We start from the raw sequence: 18,643 nt of genomic DNA, 5'->3' as shown, positions 1-18,643 counted from the left end.
GCGTTTACACCTCCACTTCTCTTCCTGTGCGCTAAGTAGCCGTTCTTTTACCTTTTCATGGTGCACATGGTAGGGTACACATAAGGCAAGCAAATATCTGGCTTTACGCTTATATGCTTAAATAGCTACTGATCGTGCCTTTTCTCTCTTTAAATATGCCTTCCCCTCCCATCCCCATTTGGATGATGAAGTTCACAGCCACTGTGCAGTCATGTGATTGGGTAGCGAGCATGTGGAGGTGGACGATTCTCTGTTGTCAAGGCTGTCCTGTGTCCTGATGGATGTTTCACAACATCCTTGGCCTCTGCGGATAGGGACATCGCCCTACTAGTCTAGCAGCAATAGAAAAGTCCCTAGACGTTCCCACACTACCTTGGAGAGAAGAAAATGGAGAGAAAGTTGTTCTTGGGTATTATTACTCCAGAAAGAATCCCTTCACAAAAGCATGCTGTTTCATGCAAAGGTCATGCCCATAAGAGCAGCACTGTGTCACTTTATTTTAAAGAGTTCCACTGTCAGTTTCACTCACTGCATAATAACCTTTGGATTAATTTGAACAAGAGGAAGCACCCCCCCCCCCATGCTCCCTCAGATACCCACAAGTATAGTAGGAAATAAACTTACTGCATCCTGATTTCCACCCGAGTGTTTCCATATACCCTATGTGGTTGAGAACTTCCCCATGAAAGCACGCACAGAAGAAGAGCTACGGGACTTGGAGAGAGTTCTGCAGCAAAAGAAGACTGAGGCAGAGTGCCTTAAGGTACCACTTTAAATACGTGTGAGTGTGTGAAGTGTGTGTGTGTGTTTACATAGATAACGTAATTTACTAAGGGTCCCTAGCTAGTTTTATATCACTTGATTCAAGTGAGAGTCTTCGCAAAGAAAGGAATCTCAGTTCATAAGATCTGGCTTTAAGTAATTTTCCTTAACTAGTGATTGATGGGGGGGGGGGGGAGGGACCAGCCCATTGTGGGTAGTGCCATGCCTGGGATGGTGGCCTGAAGTTCTAAAAGACCTTAGGCTGAGCAAGCCATGAAGAGGAAGCCAGCACCCCTCCGTGGCCTCTGCATCAGTTCCTGCCTCCTGGTTCCTGCCCCGCTGAGTTTCTTCCTACATCCGTCAGTGATGAGCAGCGATGTGGAAGTGTGAACCAAGTAAACCTTTTCCTTCCCAAGTTGCTTTGGTCATGGTGTTTCATCACCGCAACAGAAACCTGAACTAGGACAGTCCTGGCCGCGTGTGTTTGTGCTGGGATTAAATTTAACATTAAGTTTGCATATAGTGTGTATTTATGCTTCTGGATAATTATATACTGTACCCTCATAAGTATATATTCTTATATCAAAACAATAAGAATGGAGTCTATACCCTATATCTTGATTATTCTTCAAGTATGAGAATATGCTTTTTTTTTTTTTTAATGAGATGGGTGCTGTTCATACCCTGCTCACAGGTGGTCTTCTTCACCTACACACCCTTACATTCTGTCCCTTACATAATGTCCTCCCTTACATGAGGGACATGCTCTATGGTCATTGACCACAAATGAAACTGAATCTATGTTGATGGCATTTATGGTTTTCCTAAAGCAATCCTAGCTACAATTTTTAAACAACAGTGTCTATCAAAGCAGTAAAAAGTGTCCCTTTGGCACAGGTTTGTCTTGGCCAGAACTTCGCACTCCCTCTTTTTCTGAAACATAAGATGAAGGCATACTTAAATCAACTTGCCCTCTCCAATCCCATGGGAACAAGTTCCATGATAAAATATGAGGAGAAGAATCTTTTTCATGTTTAACTTAGAATCTTTACAGGCTGGTATCATCCTGACACAAAAACATAAATACTGTGTACCAGCAAGGGTCACTTTTATTCTTTTGATTTACAGTGAATCCATTTCTGGACTTTAATCTCTTCTGCAGCACCCATCACAGGGAGCTGAATTGTTGGCAAGATCATTTGACCTCTTCAAATGATCGTTAAAATAATTGAATCACCTGAAAATTGCCCTTTGTGGAATTCTAATTGTGTAACTTCCATGTCATCTTTTCCCTATACTTAGCTACGCAAGGAAATTGTAGAGAACCAGTCTACAGCTGCCTTGGCTAAAAAGCATCATGATGAGGAAGATGAAGAAGATGAGGATGAAGAAAAGATAGTAAAAGATACGAGTCTGCCCAATTACCTGCTGGGGAGTCTGAGCACTGATTTTGGGGCAGATACCTCATTGTTGACAAGCCAATTGGAGCTTCATTCCAGAGAGGAGAAAATCAACCAAATTATATTGCTAAAAGTGAGTGAATTTCCTTTTTTATTAAAAAAAAAAAGTCTCTGATATTCCACACAAAGTGCTTTTCAATGGCTCCCATTAAATCCTAGCAATAACCGAGTGGTATCTGAATACGCCTTGAGAAATACACAAGTGACGAGCATTCGCGTCTTACAGACAGAGCTTGTGTACAAAAGTTACTCCCATCCAATCCAACTGGATGTGATGATACCAAGTTTTCTAGCAAATGTTTTTTCCCCAGCTGACAAAACATTCTGATTAGAACTTTAGTTAGTTCAAAGAAATGCTTTCATTGCAGTCTGCCCAGTAACCCACACATCCATCACTCAGGATCTGTAACGTCAGAACGCAATTGCTCATCTCTGCTTAACTCAGAGAAATACAACAGCCTCAATATAAGGCATGAGGTCCCACTGGCTATAAACTTCCACTCCTTGATTTCTGCCAAACAAGTCGGTCTCAGAACACACCTGGAAGAGAGAAGACTCTATTGAATATTTTTTTTTCAGTCAACAACTAAGATTGTAGATGGTTTGAACTTCCGTTGCTATTCCTGTTCTCCAAGTCCTTCAGCATTCTCTTCAGTTTGTGTTCCCCTTCCCGTGTCACTCAGCCCTGGCTTCCTGTCCTTTCCCCACCCTCTTCAACCCTTGGCACTTCTATTTACACACAGAACTGTTCAGTCACCTTTGATCAGCTTCTAGCCCACTGCGTTCGCTGTATCTCTGTAAGGAATCCATTTGAGCCCAAAATACCTTAACTCTGACTGTAACATAAACCAGAGTTTGAGTCAGAGTGGCCACTCTGAGTTGAACCTTTAGCACTTGGGTTGAGTTGGAGCAGTCCACTTGACCCTGCTGCCACCATAGCTATTGGCTGACCTCACAGGTTAACTCCGGTTTCCCCTTCATCTTGAGAATGACCTAACTCCATATAGGAAGCAGATGGGCACAGTGGTCCTTCTCGGCAAGGCTCTCCAAACACCGTTGCTTCCTTCCCTGCATCTTCTTCATCAAGTTTCTGAGAAAGAAATGCTGAATCCTGTACACTGCATCATAAATATTCTGTGGTAGATTTTTAAGGACACACAAAAAGGTAGAAAGAATTGTCCAATGAGCTTTCAAGGACCGAGAGGTATTTGTCAGCAAACCTGCACATTGAATTCCAGTTCGCAGTTTAGGAAGAAGGCAGTTAGGGTGTAAATCTTGCTGCTGCCTTAATCCAAACCTGACTAGATACCATTGTAGATTATTAATTAAACCTAGAAATGACTCACCATAAACACCAGTCTGGGAAGATGAGTTTGACCTTTCTTTTATATATATATATATATATATATATATATATATATATATATATATATATATATATATAATTATTATTAATTTATTCTTGTTACATCTCAATGTTTATCCCATCCCTTGTATCCTCCCATTCCTTCCCCCCCTCCCGAGTTTGACCTTTCTAAATGCTAATTTCTGGAATGATCTTAGGGGTGTATATGGGATTATGTTACCAGAAAAAAACATAAGATATGTTGTTGTCAGTAACCTATTGCTATTTCAGGATATCATTTACAAGGTGAAAAAGGCTTTCAATAGTGAATTTGATGCTGCCTACAAACAAAAAGAGATTGAAATTGCACGCGTAAGAGAACGGAATGTTAGAATTGAAGAAATTATTTCAGACTTGGAATTGGAAGAAAAAGTCTGGCAGCCAGTGTTTGAAGACTGTGAGCAGCCAGAAAGAGCCCTTGTTGTGGAAGACGATGAGGTACGATGAGGTACAGGCGAAAGATGATGAGGTACAGGCTAAAGATGATGAGGTACAGGCTGAAGATGATGAGGTACAGGCTAAAGATGATGAGGTACAGGCTGAAGATGATGAGGTACAGGCTAAAGATGATGAGGTACAGGCTGAAGATGATGAGGTACAGGCTGAAGATGATGAGGTACAGGCTGAAGATGATGAGGTACAGGCTGAAGATGATGAGGTACAGGTGAAAGATGATGAGGTACAGGCTAAAGATGATGAGGTACAGGCTGAAGATGATGAGGTACAGGCGAAAGATGATGAGGTACAGGCGAAAGATGATGAGGTACAGGCTGAAGATGATGAGGTACAGGCTGAAGATGATGAGGTACAGGCTGAAGATGATGAGGTGCAGGCTGAAGATGATGAGGTACAGGCAAAAGATGATGAGGTACAGGCTAAAGATGATGAGGTACAGGCTGAAGATGATGAGGTACAGGCTGAAGATGATGAGGTACAGGCTGAAGATGATGAGGTACAGGCGAAAGATGATGAGGTACAGGCTGAAGATGATGAGGTACAGGCTGAAGATGATGAGGTACAGGCTGGCCGTCTTAATCGCTTCCCATGCCAGCTTGGTTTGTCCATCCTCCTGTCTGTACTATTGGACGCAGCTGCATTGGCACTGGTAACAAGTCACAAGCACAGGTGTCATAGCCTCAGCTGGAGGGAGGTTTCTTTTATGAATCCCATGGATCCAGGGAAGGTTTCAACACCAAACCTAGAGGGAGCAAGAACTCAAGACTGGGATGTGGTGGGGTGTCCAGAAGACTGTCTTCAGTGTTAGCTTGAGTCTCTGCACAGTTGAACTTCCTCCTCTGGCAATTTCCACTTTGTGTCTCTTCTGGTAAAGAGAAAAGCTCATCTGAGTGAGAATCTCTTAGTTCCAACTCCAGGTCTACTGGAGGAGAGGCTCCTTGGCCCAAACAGGTAATAAATGTAGTACTCCAGCAGGCCAGTGATGCGGATGGAGTCTGAGTAATTATCTAGGTCAATTCAAGCACTATAGGACACAGGGAAAGGAGATGGCCACATGGTCTTCAGTGTGTTCCTTGGAAGCAGTAGAAAATAGAAAGCTGAAGTGCTTACAAAGTTTAAAAGACAGAGAAAACACACAAGGATATCTCTGGTGCATATGAAATCAACTGAAACAATTTGGGGCCAAAATCTAACCATGTGTAGAAGTATGAATTGTTTTGATGTGTGTTAGATGCCAGGCATGCCTCTAAGTGTCCCAGTAAGACTGGAATGCATCTGTGATTATTCAAGCTTGATCTCCGTTCCACAGCCAAAGAGAGTAAGGTGCAGAGAGGTCATGTAGCTTGAGCACAGTCTCCCAGCTTATGACTAATAAGGACCAAGGTCTGAGCACTGTCCGCTGCCACACTTCAGAGAACAGACACTTCCCCTCTGCACTCTGCTGCCATTCAAGTCATTTCTCCTTTACCTAATGCTGTGTGTCCTCAGACATGGAGCAAGGTGACAACAAGACCTCACTCTGCCACTCTCTGAGGTCCCTGTCATGGCAGTCAGTTTTGCAACGTTAGTGGAACCCCAGCTCTGCTTGGGTTTAGCTCTGAACTATTCTACGCTCCAGAGAGCAGTCGTTTTGCTCTGCCTGCCCCCACTCCCACCTCCCCGGCTTAGGCTACTCAGTGGGAAGGATGCCACGGGCCCTTTCTGGACTGCCTCTCTCACCTCCATGTCTAGTGAGTACCCGTTCAGACCACACATTCTGGTTCATGGTTCCTTGAACACCCCTGCCTCTTAACTCTAAGACCTCCATCTTTTTGGATATGACTTAGGTGACACTTCTTTGAGCCTCTTACCATTCTGTCCTAATCTAAATAAAATTCCTCTTCAAATGAGAGAATTCCTGAGAGCTAATAGATAAGTGAGGGTTCATTTTTCCAGATCTCTCATTTTAAACCTTATCTTCATCCCACAATAAGAAACTAGTGGAAAAATCTGGAATGTTTCTTTAATCACCTTAATACCATTTAAGTTTTTCCAAGACCATGGAAGGAAAATGTGGCTTGATTTTTTTTTAAAAGAAACTTGGCAGGAAACTGTACTTTCTCTTTCAGATTTCATTTAAAAAACACGTTGCTCCATGGCAAAAAGCCAAAGAAGAGTTGGAGGCATCCCGTGAGAACGAGCGATTGCAACAAGCACGGGTATGTGGTTTTGCTCAACTAATACCCAAAGCCTCCTTTCTATCAAAGAAACACACCGCACATTTGCCACAGTCCAGAGGCCACCTCCACCTCAGCTGCTGTCCTTCAGGGGCCACCTCCACCTCCCCTGCTGTCCTTCAGGGGCCACCTCCACCTCAGCTGCTGTCCTTCAGGGGCCACCTGCACCTCAGCTGCTGTCCTTCAGGGGCCACCTGCACCTCAGCTGCTGTCCTTCAGGGGCCACCTCCACCTCAGCTGCTGTCCTTCAGGGGCCACCTCCACCTCAGCTGCTGTCCTTCAGGGGCCACCTCCATCTCAGCTGCTGTCCTTCAGGGGCCACCTCCACCTCAGCTGCTGTCCTTCAGGGGCCACCTCCATCTCAGCTGCTGTCCTTCAGGGGCCACCTGCACCTCAGCTGCTGTCCTTCAGGGGCCACCTGCACCTCAGCTGCTGTCCTTCAGGAGCCACCTGCACCTCAGCTGCTGTCCTTCTGTTCTCTCCCTGCATCACCCATCATATCACAAGTCCCAAGTATAAACATTGTACTAGCAGGCGGGCAGCTGCCTGATGCGTTAGCTGTCGGTTTCAACGCCTTCTCTGATCCTGGTCTTTTCCCCAGGCCTCCGATGCAAGACACAGAGGCCTGATGGACATGATGGGGGGTGTTCTGGAAGTCAAGAAGGAAGACATCTTAAGAATGGTGAGATGTTTTGCCATCTTTGTGGAAGATGCAATGGGGTAGAAAGAGCTACTTGAGGTTCATCATTTTTGTTCTCTGTGGGACTCAGTTTTAAAAACCCTACAGCCCTCAATATTCAGCAACTTGCAAAGATGCCCCAGTGGGCCAACAAGAAATGTGCCTTCCACTGTCTCATGCACTTAACACCACCATGAGGAGGAGGAAAAAAAGAAGAAATTAGCACAAACAAGCAAGCATAGTGTTCTTGTTTCACCCACAGTTGCCCAGACATAACAGAGACATGACATTCCAGGTCTTCCTGAACTTCCAACTACAAAGCTAGCAACACACATCTGATTGTGTCACTTAAGAGTCCAGGCAACTCTAAAATGATCACCATCTCAGAGACATGGGAACCTAAGGCTTTCCCTCAACCTTCTGTCAGAGCACCAGGTTACTCCCTTACCGTTCTGTGTTTTTAGCTGTCATCTAAGCTGGGAGGTTTTACTGCAGTGCTACATGGATGCAGTTTCTATGCATTAGAGCACATAAACTACATACCTTTGTATCTCCAGGTGATCCCTCAACCTGCTTTTGTGGCAAAAGCTGATGCTCTGTGGACTGAAGAAGAAAGGAAGCAATTCAAAGAGTATGAGAAAAAAGTCAAGGAGCTAAATGAAGAGAGAGATAAGTACAGAAAGGTTAGAAGGGGGCTGGAGAGATGGGTCAGAGGTTAAGAGCGCTGCCCGCTCTTCCGAAGGTCCTGAGTTCAATTCCCAGCAACCACATGATGGCCCACAACCATTTATGGTGAAATCTGGAGTTCTCTTGTGGCCTGCAGGTGTAGCATGCAGGCAGAATACTGTCTACTAAATAAATAAATCTCTAAAAAAAAAAAAAAAAAAAGAAAGGTTAGAAGGACAGAAAATTAACATAACGTCTCTAGATTCTCTGGGTCAGATTTTTCCTAATGCCTCTAATAGCTTAAGGATAGTGATTTGGCTTAAAGTCTCTTGAAAACTTAGAGAGACTGAGAGAGACAAAAATTGAAGAACAGGGACTTTTTAAAAAAAGGAAATACGTAACAATTCTTTTACATCTTTTATTACTGTCAACTTTCCACTTGCCACATTGTTACCATTTGCCTGCCCTTCTGTTTAAGGAGCACCTGTCACAGCACATGCATGGCATTACAGGGGACTGCAGTGTCTTGGCTCCAGCTATTTGAGTTCAGTGACACTTCTGCTTGACTCAATGTCAAGCTCAAGGAAAGAAGCTGAGAAAAGAACCTTGCAATCAGCACGACACAGCTCAGCTCTTCTTTGAGGTTTTTGCAGTACAGTTCTATCGTTATGTCCTTCCCGTTCAAAGACACAGGGTACCCACATTAAAATATCTTACACCCATAGTGGAGATACAAAAGTTGATGGCAGCCAGGCATGGTAGTGCATACCTGTAATCCCACCATGTGGGAGGCAGAGGCAGGAACAACCTGACACAAACTAGAGTCAAGTGGGGAAAGAGGACCTGAATCAAGGAAATGTCTCCATGAGATTGGACAGTTGGCTTGTCTGTACAACATGTTGTTGATTGTTAATGGGTGTGGGAGGGCTCATCCCACGGAGGTCAGTATCACCCTTGTGCAAGTGGTCCTGGGTGCTCTAAGGCAGCTAATTTTAAGCCTGGAGGTAAGCATCTTCCTCCATGGTCCTGCCTTGCTCCTGCTTCGCTTCCTCCCTGAGTTCCCTCATGATGGACAGTGCCAGGACATGTAAGCTAATGTTCCCCCCCCCCCCCCCCCCCCCGCTCCCCCACCACCACACCACCCCAGGATGCTTTTCTTTCTTTCTTTCTTTCTTTCTTTCTTTCTTTTTTTGTTTTGTTTTGTTTTTCGAGACAGGGTTTCTCTGTATATCCTTGGCTGTCCTGGACTCACTTTGTAGACCAGGCTGGCCTCAAACTCACAGAGATCCACCTGCCTCTGCCTCCTGAGTGCTGGGATTAAAGGCGTGCACCACCACGCCCAGCCCCAGGATGCTTTTGATCTTGGTGTTTATCACAGCAATAGAAAGCAAATGAGGACAAGCTGCGACTGTTAAACTACGTTCACACCATGTTTTAATGTAAAAAAAAAGAGAAAGGATCCATTTCCTACCTTCGTCCTCACTCTCCTGAGCATCCATTTAGAGTCCTCTGATGAATCCCACCCTTGATTAAATTCAGTATTTGTCCTGGTTTGCTTTCTACTGCTCTGGTAAAGTGCCATCGCTAACAGCAACTTGGGAGGAAAGGATTTACTTCGCCTTACAGTATGTAGTCCATCATGAAGGGAAGACAAGGCAGGAATCGCAGGAAGGAAGTTGAATCTGGAAACGGAAGCTTAAGCAGAGGCCATGGAAGAACACTGCTTACTGGCTTTCTCTCCATGGCTCTCTCAGCCTGCCTTCTACACAGCCCAGGACTACTGGCCCAGGGAGGCACTACCCACAGTCAGCTGGACCCTCCCACGTCAGTCAGTAATCAGGAAACTGCTCCACAGGCTTGTTGATAGCCACTGTAACAATGATACTCCCTCCATTGGTTTCCTCTTCCCAGATGACTCTGGCTTGTACCAAGTTGAAAGAAAGCTAACGAACTGCCTTCCCTGCACCTGCTCTCCTCAAGTGAACAAAGAAAACAAAACAAGGACACAAAATATAGCTTTACCTTCAGTGGTTAATTTTAATCTCAGTTGGGCTTTTTATTTATTTCTTTTAAAGCTTTTCCATGTTGCTTTTCTTGCTCAGCCTGGTGCTCTCACAACGGCACATGAATCTACTTAGAGCTAATGTTGTTTCATTTCACACCCCGTCTTTTTCCCTAACACTGGACATTGGACTACTTTTTCAGTAATGTAAAAATAAAAATAAAAAATAAAAAAATCAAATTCAGGAGGTTTGAGAGGCGGCTCTGAGGCTGAGAGCACTTTCTTCTCAAGCATGAGGATGGGAGGTAGGATCCAAGCATCCCCATGTGGCTGTGCAGAATGCTTGTAACTGGCTCCAGGAGACTCAGCGCCCTCTTCTGGCCTCCATGTGTACCTGCCCACACGTGTACACATACTCTCACACAGACACACACATAGAAAGATGTGTTTAATTTAATATCAAAATACAATACATAATGTAAAAATTCCAACATATCCAAAGACGGGATAAATTGTTATCTGTAGTCAGAATTTTTCTGGGAAGATTTGACACAGCTTGATTTCTTAGGCCAACTTGGTTAGTGATCGTTAATATTATTTTCCTTCAGTGTAATTCTAAAAGCAAACACCAAGGCTGGGAAGATGACTTGGTGTGCTGGAAAGAGTACATGTTGCCCAAAGTTGAGAGCCTGAATTCAAATTCTTAGACCTCACCTGAAGAAAAGCAGGCGTGGTTGTGCACGTCTGTAACCCCAGTGTTGAGGGTACGGATGTGGAGACAGGCAGACCCTGAAAGCTCATTGGCCGGCCAGCCTAACCCAGATGGTGAGTTTCAGGGCTACTTGTCTCAAGAGAATAAAGAAGAGAGATGAAGCAGGACACTCACCATCCTCCTCTGGCCTCCGCACCTGTGTGCACAGGCACATGTATGGACACACACATGCATGTATGCATATGTGTATTTACAACACACACAAATACACACAAAAATGAACAAAATGAAAAATGAAAGCAAGAATTCCAAGCACACGGTATTTTGGATGGGCCCAGGTAGGACCCCTTTGCCTTCCTCCTGCCTCTTCCTTGTGGCAAAATACAAGTGGCAGTTGTACTAGGCATCTAATTATTCTGTCGCCTCCCGTTCAGTCTTTAGAAGCAGAACTGAAGAAACTTCAAAACTCTATTCAAGAAAGCACGCAGAACTTTGACGAGCACTTGAAGAGACTCTTTGAAAGAAGAGTGAAGGCAGAGATGGTTGTCAACCAGGTAAATGGAGGCTTCCTCTCTGCATATTGTCCTTTTAAGTAGCTGTGGGGAACCCACCCATCTTAGGAAGCAGAACAGCACACTTACCTGGTACTGAGGCCCTGTGTGCTGATGCCCGCCGCCTCCCACCTCCTTCCCGTTCCAGCCTGCTGCTGCACACTCCCTCTTTCTCCTGATGGCTTCTCCAGTGTCCTGATACACAGCTGCTTTAGCGAAAGGGAGGAGCTTCTGAGAGAGGTAGACATAAAATAGCTGTGGAGAGGATTTCTCCAAACCTGGTGGGGGAAGAACGGCCACAAAGCTGTGCAAGTGTACCAAAGCATCAGATTATTCACTGTTAGTGGTGAAATGCGTGGGGTGTGAAATGCTTCAGTAAAGCTGCTTTTTTAAAAAACGTACATGCTTAGAATATTTTCCCGTACAGATAATGAGGGGACAAGCAGACTACTAGGCAATGTCCAAAGGACTCAGTGGCTATCATCACTTCTGGTCTAAAGGACACCATTTAAGAATCGGAAATACCAGGCTGGGGCAGAACACTTGCCTTGCATGTGCCAGGCTCCAGCACCAATGATGATAATAACATTTATTATTATTTGTTATTGTTGGTGTTGTTCTTATTGTTATTATTGCAATTTGTTGAAACTCATCCAAACTTTCCAAATTCATGGATTTATGACATTTTACAAAGAAAACTCCAGTTGTCTTGGTTTCCTTTTCTGTTGCTGCAATAAAACACTGGCAGCTTAAGAGAGAAAAAGGTTAAGCCAGGCATGGTGGCGCACACTTTTAATCCCAGCACTTGGGAGGCAGAGGCAGGTGGATCGCTGTGAGTTTGAGGCCAGCCTGGTCTACAAAGCATGTCTACGACAGCCAAGGCTACACAGAGAAACTGTCGTGAAAAACCAAAGAGAAAGAGAGAGAGAGGGAGAGGTTGTCTAGCTCAGAGTTTACGTTTTAGACCATCAAGACAGGGGAGCCCAGGCATCGGCAACTGGTCCCAATATGTCTAGCCAGAAGAACAAGGGTGCGTCTGTGCTGCCCACATCTCCTCCTCCTCTTCTACAGTCTGTGATCGCCTGCCTAGTAAGTGATCCTGACCACAACCAAGATGGGTTTTCCCTCATAAGTTAATCAAGATAATTCCCCCACAGCCATGCACAGAAGACCCTCGCCCCGTGACCGTGGAGTCTTTCAACTTCCCAGTCAACACTGGCCTTTAGACAGTGACAACAAGGGCATTGTCCCAAAACTGATAAAGTACCTAATATCTGTTCTGACCTTCCTGTACAAACTATACCTCTAGGGGACAAACTTATAAGTAGGAGCACTTCTTCATACAATAGTTCAATTAGTAAGGTTTTTGTTTTTAAGTAAAAACAGACAATAGCTGTCTTGAAGCTCTCAGTAAGCATAGTAGGCTTGTGCACTGAGCATCCATAGCTACAAACATCCCAAAAAGACAACGCAGAACATGTATGCCCTGACCAGAGAACAGAGTAATGCACAGCTTTGCCAAAAGGATCCAACCAAGGTCTGACTCAGCCTCTGGACCCAGGCACCAGTTTCCAAGGACTAGAAGGGTCTTTGGAGCCTTATAAACTGATTATGATGGCAAGCAGTTGGAGAGACACAAAACTGTATACAGACTGCTGATTGCTACAAGTGAACTGTGAAGGAGAGAATGAGGGTTCTAAGAGACTTAGAAGATTTGACAAAATAATGTTAATGAAAAGCAATGCCACTGTGGTAAAATGCCACTAAGGTAAAATGACAGAAACACGGGGCTTCATGATTGTTGAAGTCAAAACAGTGGTCACTACTGGGGCTGCTGCTGGTGGCAGCTGGATTCTGTGCTGGCAAAGCGGATCTTTTTTAAAAATTGATGATAACAGGAGCATTGGCCTGTATAGTACCTCATTAAATAATTCATTGGTGTTAACTGTTTCTCTGAATGTGTGTTGAAATGGTAAATAAGGCAAAATAGCCAAATACTATTGTAAAAAGTCCCTACTTGACTTTTCTTTAAGGCATTCATTTAAGGCATTCCTTGTCTCATGAGTGTATTTGATTGGTGTCAGGGCTATGACCATCAGTAGAAAGTTCTTTATCAGCTAGGAATGTTAAACTTCAATGCTCTTCCACAGGAGGAACTGAAAATAAACAACCTTGTGTTTTCTCTGCTGCTGGATGAAGAACTGAGCTCCAGAGAACAGTTCCTGAACAATTACCTTTTGAAGAAACAGGAGGAGAAAGTAAGTCCAGGGCTCTCTGGCATCGGTGCGCTTGTTTAGACATAGACCCCATCTGGAGCCTTATTGGGTTAGACTTATGGACCCAGTCTCATCAAGCAGCCTTATGAGACAAGGGGATGCCTTAAGGAAAAGGGAGGTAGGGACTGTTAGAACAACATTTGGCTATTTCACCTAATATTTTCCCTTCTGCTATTCCTGTTCAACCATGCTCAGGTGGTGGCACACATCTTTAATCTGGCACACTCAGAAAGCAGGGCCAGGTGGATCTCTGAGTTTGAGGCCAACCTGGTTTACAGAGTGAGTTCCAGGACAGCCAGGGCTACACAGAGAAACACACCCCCCCCCCCCCGCTCCACCCCCAAATACAGCTGTTAACCATGGACTGGCTGTAGGATCCTGACCAAGGCATGCAATCTTTGAAGCTGTTCACAGGCCATTCTCAGGAAAAGTAATCCACTATGGACCATGCGGTAGTCCCAATGACACTGAACATAAAAGTGATAAACACAGAAACAGTAAATATAAACATGAATAGATAAGAGTTATTAAAGAGGTGAGATCAATGCTAATTGTTTATGCATGTTTCAACAGGTGCCAACCTATGCTGACAGAGGTCATACATCACAGTATGAACACATTTACTGCATCATAAATGACTTATGTGTTAACTTTAAGAATCTGCTTATATGGCCAGGTGTGATGATACACACCTTTAATCGTAGCACTCACGAGGCAGAGTTAGGCAGAGTTCTGAGTTCAAGCTAGCCTAATCTATACAGGGAATTCCAGGACAGCAGAGCTACATAGAGAGAGAGAGACCCTATCTCAAAAAAAGAAAGGAAGGAAGGGAAAGAATGAAGGAAAAAGGAAAAAGAGTCCGTTTATAACATATGCCAAGGACTTTACCAGGCATGGTAGTGCATGCCTGTAATCCTGCACTTGCAAAACTGTATCTGAAATGCATCATAACAACACTGCAAGCTGTTAGATACCTTTAACAAAGGAGGAGGCCATTTCGGAGACACTGCATAACACTTCCTGGCTCTCTGCCGTTGCATCCTATGAGTTTTCTTCTTGTTGGTAGAATCACCTGTAGCTTTGTTTGACTTGAGACTGCCCCGCCACACACACACCAGTTCCAATTAACTGTCCCTGCCATTGCTGCAGAGCAAGACTTCAGAATCCATCCAGAAATCCAGGGAGAACCTGGACTTGTTCAAGGAGCACCATGACCTGTTAGTGGCAGAAGACAAAGTGAGTCACAGGCTCATCTGCTGACAGGGCAGAGGTGCTGTGGTTGGGATTGGTTGGGGAGGCTGGGCTGGACATACGTTAGTTTCCTCGTGGACTGTACTCCTTCTATCATTTTTCAGCTGTGAGCGAGTTTCATTCTGTAACATTACATGTTTCTGAAAAATCTGTGGGTCTGAAGGAATTTGTGTTAAATTTCCCTAGGATAGAGAGGTCATCAAGTTTATGGGTCTTAAACTTGGGGTTATGGAGTCTGCTATTTGCTCAGAAATCAGCTTAATAAATAGCCAACAGCTTATAACAGAAACAATAGCTAGAATACCGTAAAGAAGATGCAACAAAATTAGATAGACAGGAAAGAAGTGAACTGGATTGTAGACAGGAATGGAGTGTAAAGGATTGTAGACAGGAATGGAGTGAAATGGATTGTAGACAGGAAAGGAATGAAATGGATTGAAGACAGGAATAGAGTGTAAAGGATTGTAGACAGGAATGGAGTGAAATGGATTATAGACAGGAATGGAGTGAAATGAATTGTAGACAGGAATGGAGTGAAATGGATTGTAGACAGGAATGCAGTGGAATGGATTGTAGACAGGAGTGCAATGAAATGGGTTGTAGACAGGAATGCAGTGAAATGGGTTGTAGACAGGAATGGAGTGGAATGGATTGTAGACAGGAAAGGAATGAAATGGATTGAAGACAGGAATGGAGTGTAAAGGATTGTAGACAGGAATGGAGTGAAATGGATTATAGACAGGAATGGAGTGAAATGAATTGTAGACAGGAATGGAGTGAAATGGGTTGTAGACAGGAATGCAGTGGAATGGATTGTAGACAGGAATGGAGTGAAATGGATTATAGACAGGAATGGAGTGAAATGGATTGTAGATAGGAATGGAGTGAAATGAATTGTAGACAGGAATGGAGTGAAATGGGTTGTAGACAGGAATGCAGTGGAATGGATTGTAGACAGGAGTGCAGTGAAATGGGTTGTAGACAGGAATGCAGTGAAATGGGTTGTAGACAGGAATGGAGTGAAATGGATTGTAGATAGGAATGGAGTGAAATGAATTGTAGACAGGAATGGAGTGAAATGGGTTGTAGACAGGAATGGAATGAAATGGGTTGTAGACAGGAATGGAGTGAAATGGGTTGTAGACAGGAAGGCAGTGAAGTGGATTATAGACAGGAATGGAGTGAAATGGATTGTAGACAGGAATGGAGTGAAATGGATTATAGACAGGAATAGAGTGAAATGGATTGTAGACAGGAATGGAGTGAAATGGATTGTAGACAGGAAGGCAGTGAAATGAATTGTAGACAGGAATGGGGTGAAATGGATTGTAGACAGGAATGGAGTGAAATGGGTTGTAGACAGGAATGGAATGAAATGGTTTATAGACAGGAATAGAGTGAAATGGGTTGTAGACAGGAATGGAGTGAAATGGATTGTAGACAGGAATGGAGTGAAATGGATTATAGACAGGAATGGAGTGAAATGGATTATAGACAGGAATGGAGTGAAATGGGTTATAGACAGGAATGGAGTGAAATGGATTGTAGACAGGAATGGAGTGAAATGGATTATAGACAGGAATGGAGTGAAATGGATTGTAGACAGGAATGGAGTGAGAGATGGATTGTAGACAGGAATGGAGTGAGATGGATTGTAGACAGGAATTGAGTGAGATGGATTGTAGACAGGAATTGAGTGGAATGGATTGTAGACAGGAATGGAGTGAGAGATGGATTGTAGACAGGAATGGAGTGAAATGGATTGTAGACAGGAATGCAGTGAAATGGGTTGTAGACAGGAATTGAGTGAAATGAATTGTAGACAGGAATGGAGTGAGATGGATTGTAGACAGGAATAGAGTGAGATGGATTGTAGACTGGAATGCAGTGAAATGGGTTGTAGACAGGAATTGAGTGAAATGGATTGTAGACAGGAATGGAGTGAGATGGATTGTAGACAGGCATGGAGTGAGATGGATTGTAGACAGGCATGGAGTGAGATGGATTGTAGACAGGAATAGAGTGAGATGGATTGTAGACTGGAATGCAGTGAAATGGGTTGTAGACAGGAATTGAGTGAAATGGATTGTAGACAGGAATGGAGTGAGATGGATTGTAGACAGGAATGGAGTGAGATGGATTGTAGACAGGCATGGAGTGAGATGGATTGTAGACAGGCATGGAGTGAGATGGATTGTAGACAGGCATGGAGTGAGATGGATTGTAGACTGGAATGCAGTGAAATGGGTTGTAGACAGGAATTGAGTGAAATGGATTGTAGACAGGAATGGAGTGAGATGGATTGTAGACAGGAATGGAGTGAGATGGATTGTAGACAGGCATGGAGTGAGATGGATTGTAGACAGGCATGGAGTGAGATGGATTGTAGACAGGAATGGAGTGAGATGGATTGTAGACTGGAATGCAATGAAATGGATTGTAGACTGGAATGCAGTGAAATGGATTGAACAGTGACTTGCATGCTTCCGGAGTAAATATTATCTGGGAGCAAGTCTACATGAATTTATTTTTCATCTGTTATATAAGACAACATTTTCAATGCACTGCCATGCTCTCTAGGAACAAATCTTGGAGAAAGTCTTTGCAGAGAGAATGGTCATTCTCCGATAACGGTAAAGGACCAGGTCTCAAGGCCACAGTAGTACTATCTGTATTTGAGAGAGTGCATTGGCCAGTGAGAAACTCCTGTGTGTTTCTGCAATCCTGGAGATTATATTGTGTCTGTCCTTAGGTCCTGGAGCGCAGCTTCAAAAAGGAAATTTCCGAAATCTCTGGACACCAGGGGGATGTCCTCCACAAGCTTTTTAAACGCAGGCCCAGGTCTGTTTCTCTTCTACTACCAGATCCGGGGAGCCGGGGAGGGCAGGGTCTTTTAAAAATAATTATAAGAGCCAGAGAGATCCTTGGGATCCCCATGGCAGAAGGAGAAAACTGATTCCCACAAGCTGCCCTCTACCCTCCACAGTGCGCCGTGACACACAGCCAAGTGTGTACGTGCACAAAAGCAAATAGATGTCAAAAAGTAAAGTAGTTATCAATGTTTACTTTTTCCCAATTAGATCAAAGCAATCAGTGAAACACCCTGAGAAGGAAGCATCCAAAAGCATCATAATTCAGTGTTTTCCAAGATCATGCCGGTGCCTTATGAGAGAGAATAAAGTGCAATGATTAGTTTCAACTGTTTAAAAATAGTTGTGTCTGTGCTCCTATTTCACACATGGGAAGGCTTAAGCCATACCTTAAGTATTCCACCAAACACAAGTGGAGCTTTACACAAGACAGGCTTCCAAGACCAAACATGTCTGAGGAAGTACTGGTTTTTACAGCTAAGTGGCATTCTTCACTGCAGAGCCTCCCAACTAGCCAACTTGCTAGTGGCTTTTAGATTTCTAGGAATAGGAAGATAGTCAGTAATATCTTCCCAATGGATCTGACCACAAATTGCTTCTCCTCGGAAAATCTCATGTGACTATGCTCAAAACAAGGTCTTTATTTGCAATGTTTTTTGGGTTTTGTTTGTTTGTTTGTTTGTTTGTTTGTTTGAGACAGGGTTTCTCTGTGTAGCCTTGACTATCCTGGACTCACTTTATAGACCAGGCTGGCCTCGAACTCACAGTGATCCACCTGCCTCTGCTTCCCAAGTGCTGGGATTAAAGGGTATGCACCACCACCGCCTGGCTTGCAGTGTTTTTTATAATAAAGTTTCAAATTTTTAAAAATGCAAAAAAAGAAAAAGGTAGTTCAAAATAATGATTTTCTAGCTTTCTGAAATACGTTTCTACGCTGGAGGAGTACTGAGATAGCTTGATTTCTAACATAGTGAAGTTTAAATTTTCAAAATAACACAATACAGAGTCATGCTGTTTGTCAACAAAGGATCAAGGTAATTTATTTGAGGGATATAAACCTTTGACAGGTTCCTGGGAACTGTGTGTGTGTGTGTGTGTGTGTGTAAGCCAGAAGTAAACCTGGGATGTGATTCCCCAGTTGCTTTCCACCTTTTGGATTGTTTTGATGTTGTTGTTTTTAATTTTTGAGACAGATTCTCTCACCAGCCTGGATCCTGTCAGTTTTCCTAGGCTGACTAGTCAGAGAGGCCTCAGGATCTGCCCGTCTCCGCCCATCCGGTGCTGGGATGGGTCACAAGCATACACTGCGACAATGGGTTTTTTCATGCGGATGCTGG

The 18,643-nt window shown here is 43.9% G+C and overlaps 1 protein-coding gene and 1 long non-coding RNA gene across 2 annotated transcripts in view; one reads left to right on the top strand and one right to left on the bottom strand.

Annotated features, from left to right (window-relative positions):
• The window catches only part of Cfap43 (cilia and flagella associated protein 43), an 86,928-nt gene that overhangs the window by 59,344 nt on the left and 8,941 nt on the right, over positions 1-18,643 (top strand). The window contains exons 22-31 of the mRNA XM_051146755.1: positions 647-763; positions 2,065-2,295; positions 3,859-4,065; positions 6,192-6,281; positions 6,901-6,981; positions 7,536-7,661; positions 10,793-10,912; positions 13,060-13,167; positions 14,335-14,421; positions 17,189-17,277. Of these exons, the coding sequence (XP_051002712.1) occupies positions 647-763; positions 2,065-2,295; positions 3,859-4,065; positions 6,192-6,281; positions 6,901-6,981; positions 7,536-7,661; positions 10,793-10,912; positions 13,060-13,167; positions 14,335-14,421; positions 17,189-17,277 (1,256 nt within the window). The remainder of the gene's footprint in view (positions 1-646; positions 764-2,064; positions 2,296-3,858; positions 4,066-6,191; positions 6,282-6,900; positions 6,982-7,535; positions 7,662-10,792; positions 10,913-13,059; positions 13,168-14,334; positions 14,422-17,188; positions 17,278-18,643) is intronic.
• On the bottom strand, positions 6,253-6,723 carry LOC127189696 (uncharacterized). Its single transcript, XR_007830669.1, has 3 exons — positions 6,686-6,723; positions 6,462-6,525; positions 6,253-6,365 (listed from the first exon to the last, which is right to left on the bottom strand). It is a non-coding gene; the product is annotated as an uncharacterized LOC127189696 (long non-coding RNA).

This window comes from Acomys russatus, chromosome 5 (assembly GCF_903995435.1).
Source record: "Acomys russatus chromosome 5, mAcoRus1.1, whole genome shotgun sequence".
Classification (NCBI taxonomy): domain Eukaryota; kingdom Metazoa; phylum Chordata; class Mammalia; order Rodentia; family Muridae; genus Acomys; species Acomys russatus.
The sequence above is the reverse complement of the archived record's forward strand: the minus strand, read 5'-3'. Positions and strand labels throughout refer to the sequence as shown.